We start from the raw sequence: 13,867 nt of genomic DNA, 5'->3' as shown, positions 1-13,867 counted from the left end.
ATGCAAAATGTAGATTATCCGTTCTTTGCAATGATGGCTTTTAAACCAATGTCTCCCACTATCTCAATGGCCTCAAAGAAGAACAGGTAAATAGCACGTATAAGACTCTAAAAACACGCTGTTCTTGCTTCAAAGTATATTTGAAAAATTCCGTAATGGATGTAAAGCAGCATTTTACAAAACTTAATCGTCACCTTTGTACTGAAAGTCAGTATAAAAATCTCACTGCAAGAGTAATTTGTCTAGAATGTTTTAACTGCCCGACAGTAAGACCTTATAATCAAAGCGTCTTTTCTGTGAGAGGTATATAGTGTTTCTTACTCATGAAACGCTCTAATTTTAGCTTTTTTCCACATCTTCTGTGCTATTTTTTTTTGATACTACAAACCTTTGAAATATGCCAAAATTCCGAGTTATTTGTATCACACTTTAGTGGTTTAACCCTTATCACTAATTTTTGTTAGTTTTTATCTGATGTTATTTTCAGCTGCTGGCTCTCCCTTGAAGGAGGACTTCTCTACGCTTTTGTGGGACCCGCAGCTGCTGTTGTCCTGGTAAACACCGAAATCAACTTAGTTTGTTTTCTTAGCAAAGGAAGGCTACCTCGTTTCCATTAGAGCGACACTTCCATATTGTGTAGAAATTTTAAAGTTCAATGAATCGTTGCTTAAATTTGAATGTTGACTGCTATTCAGTCCTTTATTATGCTAAAATATTCTTATTTTGAAGGCTGAAGAATATCAAACGTGGGGGTGTGGGATTTCTCTTACAGGAATTTCACATTTGTGACGAAGTTTAAGTTTCGGTAAATTCTTCCTCATTAATGTACAGAATTTCATCATTATTATTTCAGCTTCACACTACTCTGTATGAGCTACATAGTTATTAAGATCTCTTAATAATAACTGTGGCTGATACTAAATAGCAACAAGAAAATATATGTTCGTGGGTCAAAGTTTCTTAGCCTCCGTGCTGCAGACATTTTGAGCTGGACATTTCTTTGTTGTGAGGCTGTCCTGTGTATTTATCAGCACCCTTGGCATCTACCTACTAAATACCAATAATACCCTTCAGTTGCTAACAATCAGAAAATGTCTCCAGACATTTCTCATTGTCCTCTGGGGGCAACATATCCATATGTTATGCATAAGGTTTACAAAATTTTCTTTTCTGAATCAGAAAATAATTCCTTTACATGTTTGTTTATAGGAACATGAAAATTTCCCACTACCTGCCTTTCTTTCTTTCTCTCTGAATTTATTGATTACAAATCTTTCTTGCCTAATAAATCTTTGAAAAATGTTAGAGAGAAAAGAAACAATGTGAATTAAATACAAAGATCCATTTCGCTGTACAATTATTAGATTTCTAATTGAAAAGTTACCCTTTGGTTTCTTGAACAATTCATTCAATAAATTGGAAGCTAGCAATATCTTTCTTAATAACTCTGCATGACTTTTCTTCCTTTAAAGCTTGTTCTTCCACCTCTAAATTATAACAGAGAGCAGGAACTGTTTGTGATTCACAAGAAAAAGAAAATCTAGGCATGAGGGTTAGAAGAGCATAGGGAAAATGAAACTATTGCACACATTTTTGTCTGCTGCATTAAATTTTTATTTAATTAATTGAATTATTTCCCTAGGCTACTAGGTTAACATACCTATAACCATAAAATGAAGAAACAAAAAGTATGTGTATAATTGAAAGATAAAAGGTCTTCGGAATGGTGATGAATTCCCTCATGATTAAATTGTAGATTAATAGAATCCATGGAATACACTTTTTTTTTTTAGTTCAAATAATAGACGTACAAAGATGAGTAACTCTTTCTCTTGATCAAATGGTATCTTGTAAGGAAGCTATGAAGAGTGACACCTAAGTTCTTACCTAATGGGTGCTTTGGAACTTCCTTACACCAGTAATTCAGTAGATTTCAGCTTTATGTTCCGTCTGCCCAAAGCATATTGAAGAAGTGGAAGTTCCTTTTTTTATTAACTGGTCATCCTGCTTCATTTAAAACAGAAGTTTTGTGAACTACTAGTTTCAGTGTAAAGGCTTCACCATTTGCATTGGGGATCACACCAAGATTCTTTTGACCATGGAGGGTGAGGGGCAGGAAGGCAAAAAGGAGAAAATATTTTTCCTTGATTATCTATCTTGGTTCCAGCATTGTACTGGATTCCTGTATCAGGAAGCGCTGGTAGGTTAGAGAACCGGGGGCACTTAGAATAAAGCTGCTACATATAGACCACAGTGGGGCTTCCCTGTTGGTCCAGTGCTAAAGAATCCACCTTACAATGCAGGGGACGTGGGTTCGATCCCTGGTCAGGGAGCTAAGATTCCACATGCCGCGGGGCAACTAAGCCCGTGTGCCACAGCTACTGAGCTCTCACGCCTCAACAAGAGAGCCCGCGTGCCACAACTACAGAGCCCACGCAACCTGGAGCCTGCGTGCTACAACTAGAGAGAGAAAACCTGCACGCGGCAACGAAAGATCCCGCATGCCTCGTGGAAGATCCCGTAAGATCCTGCATGCCGCAACTAAGACCCGACGCAGCCAAAAATAAATTAAATAAATAAATAAATAATAAATAAATCTTTTTTAAAAAAATAGACCACAGCAATCTCTACAGCTTTTTACAGTTTGACTTGAGAAAGACAAATATGTGTGATTTCATTTCAGCTGTAGTATGCAAAAGACCTTTTGAGTGGATGAGAGAGTCTTGGAAAATGCTGAGAAGTGTTCAGTAGAGCACATTGTAAAAATTAGTGTTAGTGTACATCTTAAAGGATGCTGCTGAGTTGAATAGCCTTTCTCCTTTGTCTAGAAAAGCATGGTGCATTAAAATGCTCCCCACCTCATGGGAGAAATAGCTGCACACTGTGCAGAATTGAGGCGTTCTGTTCTCCCAGCTGGGAGCAACGACAAATCCTTAGTACCTTTGGATGCCAGGGCTCACCCTAGCCACACACTGTGAGACAAAGTCTTTTGATTCCCAGGCATAGGGTAAAACTCTTTAACCAATTTATTTTATTCAAGGATGACTCAGAGAGAAGAACGCCAGCTTGGCATAGTATAGCAATTTAAAAGTTCGGCAGTTGAATGTTTAATTTCCTCAGTGTTAGCTGCAAAGCATAGAAGTTAAATGTGCTTAATGCACTTTAAAACATTGAAGTCACACACCTTTCCAACTCATGAGAATCCTTTAAGAGACAGACACTAACACCACTGTTAAAGTGTCCCGTTTTCCTTTACACACTTGTAAAATATTTGAGAAGTGCTTCCTATCACTACCATTGTGAGTATATAATTCTGCTGAGGTTGTGAATGGATAAAAGTGGGTTTTCAGGAAAAATCAGGGACCTGATTCCCTTCAATATCATTGAAAGGCCAACCTTTGTTTCTATTTGACAGGTCAACATGGTGATTGGCATTTTGGTATTTAATAAACTTGTTTCAAGAGATGGGATCCTAGATAGAAAGCTGAAACACAGAGCCGGGTAAGCTGCAACTGGTAGATTTTGAAGGGTCTTTACCAGTGCATCCCACACTCCAATCCCAGGTCACCGACTGCATTTGACTGTGCCTTGAATTTTGTTCTTGACAAACTGGTGTGTATGGTAGATTCTGCCATTCAAGTTTCCAATGGGCTATTCCTAAAGAGGTGTGACCAAAATCTGAAAATAATTTAAAATACCATTAAGAAAATCTGGATTTGTTTGTGCATATTGCCTGTTTGTAAGATAAGAAGATTAAATATTAAGGCTAGCCTTGAAATGCTTGTCCTTGGGTGAGGGTTTCCAAAGACCTCCTAGTTTTAGTCACAAAGGACAGGAGGGTAGATTGAACATAATTTCAGTATGGGACACAAGAGAATCAGGACAAGCAAACCTTAGGAGGGCAAAATATTACATTTTCTTTGATTCATTGTATATATCTGAAAAAGTCTTCACTTGAAATAATCACTTCTGAAACACTATTCTTATCATATGTATTCATTTTTATGACATGTTCACTATAACTTGCTACAAAGTTACTCATAATTGTCACTTGCACATTTTAACCACTTATAAAATTTTGAAAAGCATCTCCTTTAATTTTACTGTCATTGTAATATCACCATGTCTAATGACTTAATAACATTTCATGAGCAGGTTGATAGCAGCTTTTTAAGGTTATATTGTTAGCTCATATAAATTTGTAAAAACTTGAATGAAATATTAATGTCTTTGAATTTCCCTTTGTATCATTTTTTTATAAAAAGTTTATAGCTTTCTCCTTTCTGTTTGACTGTACTTTCATTCAAAACTTAACCCTTAATTGTTCTCATTTCATTAATAATTTATGCATTATTTAATAGGCATAGTATTTTATCACTGACTGGTGGGAATTTCAAGTCCTTTGTGTATTTATAATCTATGTAATGATTTATAAGACAAGATAGTCCAGGCATTTTTTTTTCCTAGTAAAAGACTAGGTTTAATGGCTTTCAGTATAAAGTTGGATATCATTCATATCAAGCATTAGAACTTGCAGTGATGAATATAAACATCATTGTAGGCTCCTTTCTGAGGGGGAATCACTTCCTATCTAGAGACTGTCTTCACTTCAGATGAATCTCTAAAGCAACTTGAAATAGGCAGACTTGAACTTGTACAGACACTGAGCTTTCTATACCATGTGAACTTGAAACTGTCACGCTATTACTCATTAGTCTGACGTATGGTTAGAATTGGAGCAATAGCTACTTCAGTTATTTCTTGCATAGATTAATCATGTTAGAATAAATTGTTCATATTGGGTACTGGATATAGAAATTCAGTTGTGCCACTAGTGGTGTAGACTTGTATAATTATTGTTTTTAATTGGGGGGTGGAGTGGGTTAGTGGTTAGGATAAAGCTTTAAAATAAAAGAGAAAACCACACTCAGTATTTAGCTCTGCAGTTTCCTAGCTGTGTGTGTCTTTGGGCATGTTATTTCATCTTTCTGCAGCTCAGTCTTCTCAACTGTAAAATGGGGATAATAACTCTCGCCTCATAATAGAGTCTATGAAATACAATGTGTATAAAACTTTCATTAGAATTTCGAGCAAATAGCAAGCACTCACTCAGCAGTTGGTGGCTATTGTTATGATGGGTGAAATGAAGAAACCAAGCTGGACAGCTTGTTTGCAAAGGACCCTGAACTTCTGTCAATCAAGCATCCATCATTCCACCATTCATGACACTGAAGTCAGAAAAAGAGACGAGATTATCAGAATGAGCTTAACGCTAAGGATTTAGTAAACTCAGTCAGAATTTTTTTCTCATTTGATTATTTTATACGTAACATCCAGTTTGATTCACATAGCTCTTTGTAAGAGATAACATAGGTTTAGGAGAAATGATAACATTGTCATATTATGAATTTAGAAATTATCCATTTCAATCTACATATTAATTTTTAAACCTTTATTTCTAAAAATATCATTAGAAGTTACACCCTTTTTAATGGAAAAAATGAGTCAAACAGTTTTTGGGTTTTTTTTTTTTTTTTTTTTTTCTGGTACAAAGGCCACTCCTGGAGAAATAGAAATGACGTTAATACAAGTTGTAAAAGCAGAATGCTTGTTACTGTTCAAAGCAGAAAAACACTATTAACAAATTAATGACTCTAGGCTTAAAATTTTTTTCTGTAATAGCAAACCTTATTTTAGCTTAAAGATTGAAATTTGCTCTCTATTCCAAAGTGTGATTGAATATCTTTTTTTAGAAGATACGAGTATTTGCAGCTAATTTTTCGTTCACAGAGAAGCAGTGGGGCCAGTGATAAAGACTTCAGGGAAGAACAAATAATCAGAATTATCTAAAGAAACATTGGGCAGGAAGCTAATTGATTAACTTAACAATTGATCTCCCTAATTGTAAATATTGACCATTTCAGTTTGTTTATATATATATAATATATATATATAAAACAAGTGTTTCTTTTGAAACATTATTATTTATTTAGAATCAAATATGGTACCAAGATGTTCCTCCTCCGATTTTATCTACTTCTTCTATTTCCTTTCTTCTTTTTATCATCAATTATTAGAAACTGCCAAGCATATAGTTTATGCTCAATAAAGATTTATAAAGGAATGAGTGAATGAATATTTAAATAATAGTACAATAGTTTGACAAGTTTTGTAATACCCAAACTAGATTAACTTTTTCTAATACATAAAGTGTATTTACCAAGGGGGAACTTATTGCAAATATCAACACATATAAAATGATAGTTGGAAAGAATGAAAACAAGATACAATGACATGTGTCTATTTAGAACATCTCAGGTAAAATATTTTATTTTCTCTTTTTTTTTTCTGCAATGGAACTTTCTCATCTACCATTTTAAAGTATATATTGTGGAGACGACTGGTCTAGGCATTCTCCTGGGAGCAGTTTCACACACACCGGCCATTGGGGCATTCATGAACCAAACTGTGTAGACTATTATTACTTGTTATTTGGAAAAGTCTGGACACCTGTGGCTAGTACGTATGCCCTGGGTTGAAACAGTAAAGTGAATGGTTTAGAATCATTCTCCACCCCCATATCTAACTCTGAGAGCTTTGATTTTTCTCATGGGATCTATGGATCAAGTTACTTAATAGCTTCCAGATTTATCATCTCCTCCAAGTGCAATTCACCAGTGAAGGCACCTCTTTGAAAGAAACCAGACTTTCTGAATTAGGAGCCCCTTATGACTTTCTCTGTTCTGCCATTTTTATTTTACACATGGTAATACAGGCCCACCACAATTTTATTTTTATGAAAAACCTACTGGGCAAACCTATATTTTAGACATAAACATCACATGGGAATGGACAAGAGACCACAGAAAATTATTTCAAAGTGTTTTGAAATTTGATTCAAGTAATTCTTTTTGTTTTTTCCTAAAATGATAGGGTTCTAAAAACCAGTCATTTTCAAAGGACTTTTTTCTAAAGAAAAATGTGTCAAGTTTTTCTACATAGTGTGACTTTGCTTCTATGAGATAGTAGATTGAATCTGAATTTACCTGCAATATCCTCTAGACTTGAATAGACCATTTAAAAGATATTAGGTTGGAGTCTATGACAAAATGTGCAGAAAGAATATTTTGAACTTGGTGACTATGTTAAATGTGTTTTATTAAAGCAGAAAACGATCACTCTTTTTATTATCAACTAATATTTCATCAAATTTCATCAGCCCCTATATTCAGATCATCCTAAAATATAGACAGTACATTGATGCTATAAGAAATTTCCAAATATGAATATGTTGAGATAAAAGCTACATCTTCCACAAATGACTAAAAGCCTAAAATATATAGCTCCCTATATTGGACTTCTGAGATACATGTGTACATTTCAGAAGGGTTTAATTGATATTATGTGTCTTCTGTAAGGGACATTGAAAATCTTTGAAGCTAGGAATCCTTACCTGTTTGATTATCAAGGGTCTGAATAAAGGGTTTTCACTGTATGTCTACACAAACACATGCTTTTGTTTAACTCAGTGTATTGGGCAACTTTGATCTGTAGACACAAGGGCCATTTATGGTGTAAATGATGGAAATATGCTTCACATGTAACAAAGGCCCATATTATTAAGCGGTGAATGTTACAAAAATAATGTGTAGTGTAAATGCATCTTTAACACGACCGAGAGCGTTCTTCTTTGATAAATATACTTTTCTGCATGAAATCGTATTTAAAAGCTAACTTGCAGTGGCAACTTTTTTTTTGGTGACAATTCAATATTTTGTTCTTTTTGTGGGTGTTCTGTTTGTTTGCAGTCAGATGAGTGAGCCTCATAGCGGTTTGACGCTCAAATGTGCCAAGTGTGGAGTAGTTTCAACAACAGCTTTGTCAGCCACCACCGCCAGTAACGCCATGTTAGTCCCAATCATTTACATCTTCTTGTGACAAATCTTTTACCGTGCATGTGAGAAAATGCTACGATGGAAAAAAAAAAAAATCGTGTTTGCTAATATTAGAGCTAAGAGCATACTTAAATATTTATAGTTTGCAACGGCTTTTGTAACTATTGTGGGATTGTTTATCAAAAACTAAATAAAACTATCGAATGTTATCTGCTTTGTGGTTTCCAAGTTAATATCTTGGTGCCACCTACAAGAATGCTTTGTTGAACTGGGGTATGGTTATCGCCTGGGGCATACGTACGTGCAGCTACGTAATGTCGCTTCCTCTGTGTTCCAACAGGGCGTCTCTTTGGAGCTCCTGTGTGGTGTTGCCCCTTCTGGCTCTGACGTGGATGTCTGCAGTTCTGGCCATGACAGACAAACGCTCCATCTTGTTTCAAATACTTTTTGCCGTGTTTGATTCATTGCAAGGCTTTGTGATCGTCATGGTCCACTGCATTCTTCGGAGAGAGGTGAGAAAGATCATTCTGCAAGAGAGAAGAATGATACTTAGAAGAGTATTTTCCATGTTAACAAATAGGATCTTTTCTTTTAATAACTTGATCTTCAGGTTAAAGCTGGTCTCCTCTAAAGACAATCGTTTGGGAGTCAACGCTAAAGAGAAATGCTAAGGCAAAGTTCAAGGGGGCTCCTTGGACTCTGAAAGTGACAGATTAAAACAGATGGTGTGATGCAAGGGAAAATGCAACCAGAGGTGCCAAGAGCCAGGGACAGTGGGTTCAAGAGAGGCTATGATGAAATCATAGGTGTAGATAAGAGGGTGGGCAGCGTACCTGTAAAATGTAATTGTGATGGTATTTCTTAAACCTGTTCCTTAACTCATGCTTCTACACACAGCATAACCCCATTCCTCATACTTAACAGACTTTTTGTTTTAGAAAGAAAATGCTGAAGATGAACGAGGGGTTCTTTTGTCTCTGTACTAAGGTGCGGTTAAGGTTACTCAAAGGGGATGATTTTGATATGGATGTCAATGCTCAGAAAATACAAAAAATGGACACAGTGGAGCGTGATTGGGCAGCAATTGTCCCCAAGGACTGTAGGTCTATAATCACAGTGTTTCTCCAGGTCCTGGTGAGGTTTGTTGGCAGCAGTGAAGGAAAGAAGTCATCCTTCATGAGACACTAACCTGCACCAAATCCATCCAGATCAGTGATGGAGTTCAGACTTGAGTTGTTTAGGGATAAAATATTGTTTTCCAACTGGTGCAACAATTATTCTGAGTGCTTGCAAGCACCAATACAGTGTTTACAAGGTTTATGAGTCATTTGAGCATTTACTCTGGGGACGGTGGTGACTAAAACACACAGTGACACAGTGCCATGCTAGTAATTTTGAGAAGATGGTCTCCACTGTCATTTCGCATTATCTAGCTTGTTTGAGAACTTTATTATGATGTGAACATTGGAAAAAAGACACATGAGCATCTGAATATACATCCCATAGCTTTCACAGTGATGAGTGAAGGTAAGCACAGGTTTTTACCTCATTTACCAGATGAGGAGAACAGTATTTCTGAGCTACTTTCGTATAATACAGATGTCAGCAATAAACCCACATGTGTATTCCAAGAGCATCGTATGATGAAAAACAATGAAAACAGAAGAATGACTTCACATTGCAAGGGGAAGGGGGGATTTCATCATTTAAAAAATCTGATCTAGCTCTTCATTACCAAGACATCACAAATTTCTACCTAGAATATCAGCATTAAAAATCTTCCAAGTGTTGAATTTTCTATAGACCAAAGTTGCTTAAAAGTTAAAAAAGAAATTGAGCTATGTTCTTCTCCAACCATAACTATCCTGAGAGTCTTCTGTGTTAATGTTATCTCTAATATGTTAATGTTATCTCTAATATGTTTATGTAACAAAATTGTTCAAAGTGTGTAGACACATGGTACATTTTTGATTAATGATTAAGGATGAATAGTGTGGGCTGTAAGCAAGATCCATGATTTATCTGCATGAGATTTTCAGAAGATATTAATACTTTAGGTGTTAAAGAGGAAAAAAATGTCCCAAATCTAAATAAGCCTCTCTTTTTCTTCAGAAATAAGCTCTCTAAAAAGCCTTGGGCTATGATAAAAATATTCAGGTTTTAAAGTGACAGATATTTTGTTGGCTGATTATCAAAGTTGTGCTGCTTACATGAAGAAAAATATTTGGCACAAAAATTCAGTTCCATCAGAACTTTCCCATACTTGCTAATTGGACTAATAATTATCAAAAACATGATTTAAGGGTAATTAAATCATATAATAAATGCTTCTGTTAAATAGGTGTCTGTAAATATATATTTTCTGTATTAATTGGGAATAAGAATATGGATATTGGCCCTGTTATTATTGCATTTTCAATGATTAGTTCAAATTGAATAATTTTATAGCTGATAAATTAATAGCAGAGTGTCATGTCTCTCATTCCAACACTGAAATGGAAACTTGCATATCTAGTATTTTTTCATTGACCCTTAAAAATACCCTGTAACAGTGCTATAAATACACAGAGCAGATTTCAGTTATAAGCAAGTCTCTTTCAGAATTCCTCAGTGGAAATTGTTACTGAAAAACCAAAAGAACCCTGTTTAAATTTTGCAAATCCCAAAGACCACATCATAAGGATGTCTCACTGAATTCATAGAAATTCTTTCTGACCTTCTAAATGTGTGTTGCCCGACACCAGCAATGGGTCTACCTCATATTACCTGTGATCACACTGCCCTAGCATTAACCACAGTACAGGAGAATAAGGCATCTTTCCATATCCTTGCTATCTCCTGTGAACAAACATTTCATAAAAATAGACCAAAGCAAATAGACTCAATAGCTACCTGTAAAATATTGTATAATGACTCAAATCTAGTAATCTACTTGATAATCCCATAGGAGATGCTAGGAATACAGTTTTATCTCTACTGCTTTCTTCACTTTAAAATATTTTTGTCACAATAATTCAAGATAATTTGTATGGACTTTTTCTTTCTTTCTTTCTTTTTTATTTGTTTAATATTTATGGTGTTCTTGCTGTATGCCAGCACCTAAACTAAGTGTTTATTTTTTTAATATTTATTTATTTATTTGCCTGTGCCACACGGCTTGTGGGATCTTATTTCCCCAACCAGGGATTGAACCCGGGCCCTCGGCAGTGAACACGCAGAGTTCTAACCACTAGACTGCCAAGGAATTCCCTGGTCTTTTTCTTTCTTAAAAGTATATAAGCAATGTAAGGAATATTTCCTTCAATTTAGAAAGGGACTGGGTACAGATAAACATATTTCTGTTTCTGCGTATTTTTGATACATATTAACATAATATGGTTGTTTGTAGTTTTTAATGATTCATCTAATATGAATTCAAAAGGCTTTGGAAGCAATCTAAGTGTCCATCGACAGAGGAATGGATAAAGAAGCTGTGGCACATATATGCAATGGAATATTCCTCAACCACAAAAAGAAACGAAATTGAGTTATTTATAGTGAGGTGGATGGACCTAGAGTCTGTCATACAGAGTGAAGGAAGTCAGAAAGAGAAAAACAAATACCGTATGCTAACACATATGCATGGAATCTAAAAAAAAAAAAAAAGGTTCTGAGGAACCTAGGGACAGTACAGGAATAAAGATGCAGATGTAGAGAATGGACCTGAGGACACGGGGAGGGGGAAGGGTAAGCTGGGATGAAGTGAGAGAGTGGCATGGACATATATCCACTACCAAATGTAAAATAGATAGCTAGTGGGAAGCAGCCGTATAGCACAGGGAGATCAGCTCGGTGCTTTGTGACCACCTAGAGGGGTGGGATAGGGAGGGTGGGAGGGATGGAGATGCAAGAGGGAAGAGATATAGGGATATATGTATATGTATAGCTGATTCACTTTGTTATACAGCAGAAACTAACACACCACTGTAAAGCAATTATACTCCAATAAAGATGTTAAAAAAAAAAAAAAGTCAAAGATAAAACAACAAAAAAAGGCTTTACCCATATTGACTTTTACAGTCTTCTGTGAAGCAGGTGGGTCTGCACAGAGGGGAAGAGAGCCTTGCAGTTTAAGGAGAAAAGAAATGAAACACTGTAACCGTGGCATTTTGAATGTGATGTGTGTGGGGCTTCATCCATTTTAAGAGTGGCTTTGCTTTCAGTGGGTCGAATTAGAAAACCTGAATTATTTCAGGTCAGGAGGGGAAGGAGAAAGGATCATCCTACTACCATCTCAACTCAATTATATTTCACTTTTTTTCTAAAAAAGCAAATTGATTCTTTGACCAGCAGTTTGTTGTGACCTCCAGAGCTGATATCTTAATATTTCAGTTTCATAAAATGTGTATTCTTGAAGTACAGGGTCTTCTTCTGAAGCCCCTTTCTCTTTTGAATTGCTTTAGCAGATGTCACTGACAGAAGTGAAAACACCAAGAGGGAATAAGAATATTTTAAAAAATTAAACCATCTGATTTATCACAACACCTTACTTTCAGCAGCAAACCTAGATCTTGGAAACGAATACGTGTCATACGTAATGAGACAGGATCTAACAGAACAAATATAGGTGCTTCCTTCATTTAGCCATCATTTCTTGAGAAGAATTCATTTGCAACAGGCACATGGCGACATAGCCACTATTTACTATTCTCCACATTGCTATGGAAATTCTAACTGCACAAGAGTTATGAAAGCTTTGAAATAGTTCCTGTTGCTAGGAAACCACTTTCCTGGTGCCTGTACATTCTTCTCATCTCTCCTGTCTCTGGCTGTGCCTGGCTCTAAGACAGTCGGACAGCTTGATGTCAGCGGGGTAAAATAACAAGAATGGTAGTACAAAATAAGCTACAATAAAACCCCTTCACTGAGAGGAAGGGAAAAAGGAAAGTACTTAGATGGATAATTTTGTTGTATCGGTATATGAGGATGCATCAGTCACAGGGGCCAAGCTCATCTTTTCTCTTTCCCCAGCACTGACAGGAGAGCCAGGCTCCGCCAGAGGAGGTCCCAGAAGTTTCATCCAAACCTGGGAAGTGATTTTGTAGCAAATGCTTAAAATAAACATGAACAGTTTTTTCTTTCTTTCTGTTTCTCCCACTCCCTTCCACCATTTTTTTTTCTGTCAATGTCCCATTTCCTCTTATTGTTTTCATAAAAATACAGATAAACAAAATTATTTCCAAACACGTGCCAGTGACTATATGAAGCAGACAAGCCTCCTTAGCTATCTCATCTAAAACCAATATTCTCCCCAAATCATTTTAAAAAATAAATGAGGCCCGTAGTGGTGAAATAACTAGAGAGCAATTTGAAAAGAGGTCGTATCGCATACAAAAAAGTTCAGATGGAGAGTTGCATGAATCTCCCAGCTTGATCTACAGGGAATTTAGGTAGGACTCGTGACCACGGAAGAAGGTACATTGTACAGCCCCCTGAGGAGCAGGGGCTTCAGTGGGTTTTGAAGATGGGGGAGTGGGTGATAGGAGACTTCAGAACTTAACGGGGTCCTGCTTAAGAAAGCGAAAGTTTCAAGTGGAGGAAAATGGAGAGAGGGTCCCGGGCGTACGACTTCCAAGAAATGAAGACTGTGGTGAGTGGTAGAGAGTTGACTCTCCTCTGAGACCACCTGGGGCACATGGGGGCATAAAACAAGTGAAGAGATTTTTTTTTAGTGGCTCTGACTGCAGCACCAAGAGAAAGACAGAACTGACGACATTTAAGGGCAGAGCACTAAGTTATGTTTTAGAGCTTTCTCCTTGGGGTGTGCCGCGGCCTTGGTGAGAGGCCACAGTGTGCCGTGAAGAATAGACTTTAGAGAGTGAGTGAGTTGCCCAGGGTGGGGAGTGTTAGGGTTTTGTCCTTGCTCGGAGGGAAGTTGGGTTAAAGGGAGAGCGAGGTGGGTTGCTAAGAGCTTTATCTTGGTCTGGCTGAAT

The 13,867-nt window shown here is 36.6% G+C and overlaps 1 protein-coding gene across 3 annotated transcripts in view; it reads left to right on the top strand.

Annotated features, from left to right (window-relative positions):
* Nucleotides 1-13,867, top strand: part of ADGRB3 (adhesion G protein-coupled receptor B3) — a 793,357-nt gene that overhangs the window by 739,725 nt on the left and 39,765 nt on the right. For 2 of the 3 annotated variants that reach the window (XM_082474137.1, XM_082474138.1), the window contains exons 22-25: nt 488-554; nt 3,416-3,501; nt 7,809-7,907; nt 8,236-8,407. In XM_082474137.1, coding sequence (XP_082330263.1) covers nt 488-554; nt 3,416-3,501; nt 7,809-7,907; nt 8,236-8,407 — 424 coding nt within the window. The remainder of the gene's footprint in view (nt 1-487; nt 555-3,415; nt 3,502-7,808; nt 7,908-8,235; nt 8,408-13,867) is intronic. The other variant, XM_082474139.1, reaches the window with a different exon arrangement.

This window comes from Balaenoptera physalus, assembly GCF_965194825.1.
Source record: "Balaenoptera physalus genome assembly, chromosome: 9".
NCBI lineage: Eukaryota > Metazoa > Chordata > Mammalia > Artiodactyla > Balaenopteridae > Balaenoptera > Balaenoptera physalus.
The sequence above is the reverse complement of the archived record's forward strand: the minus strand, read 5'-3'. Positions and strand labels throughout refer to the sequence as shown.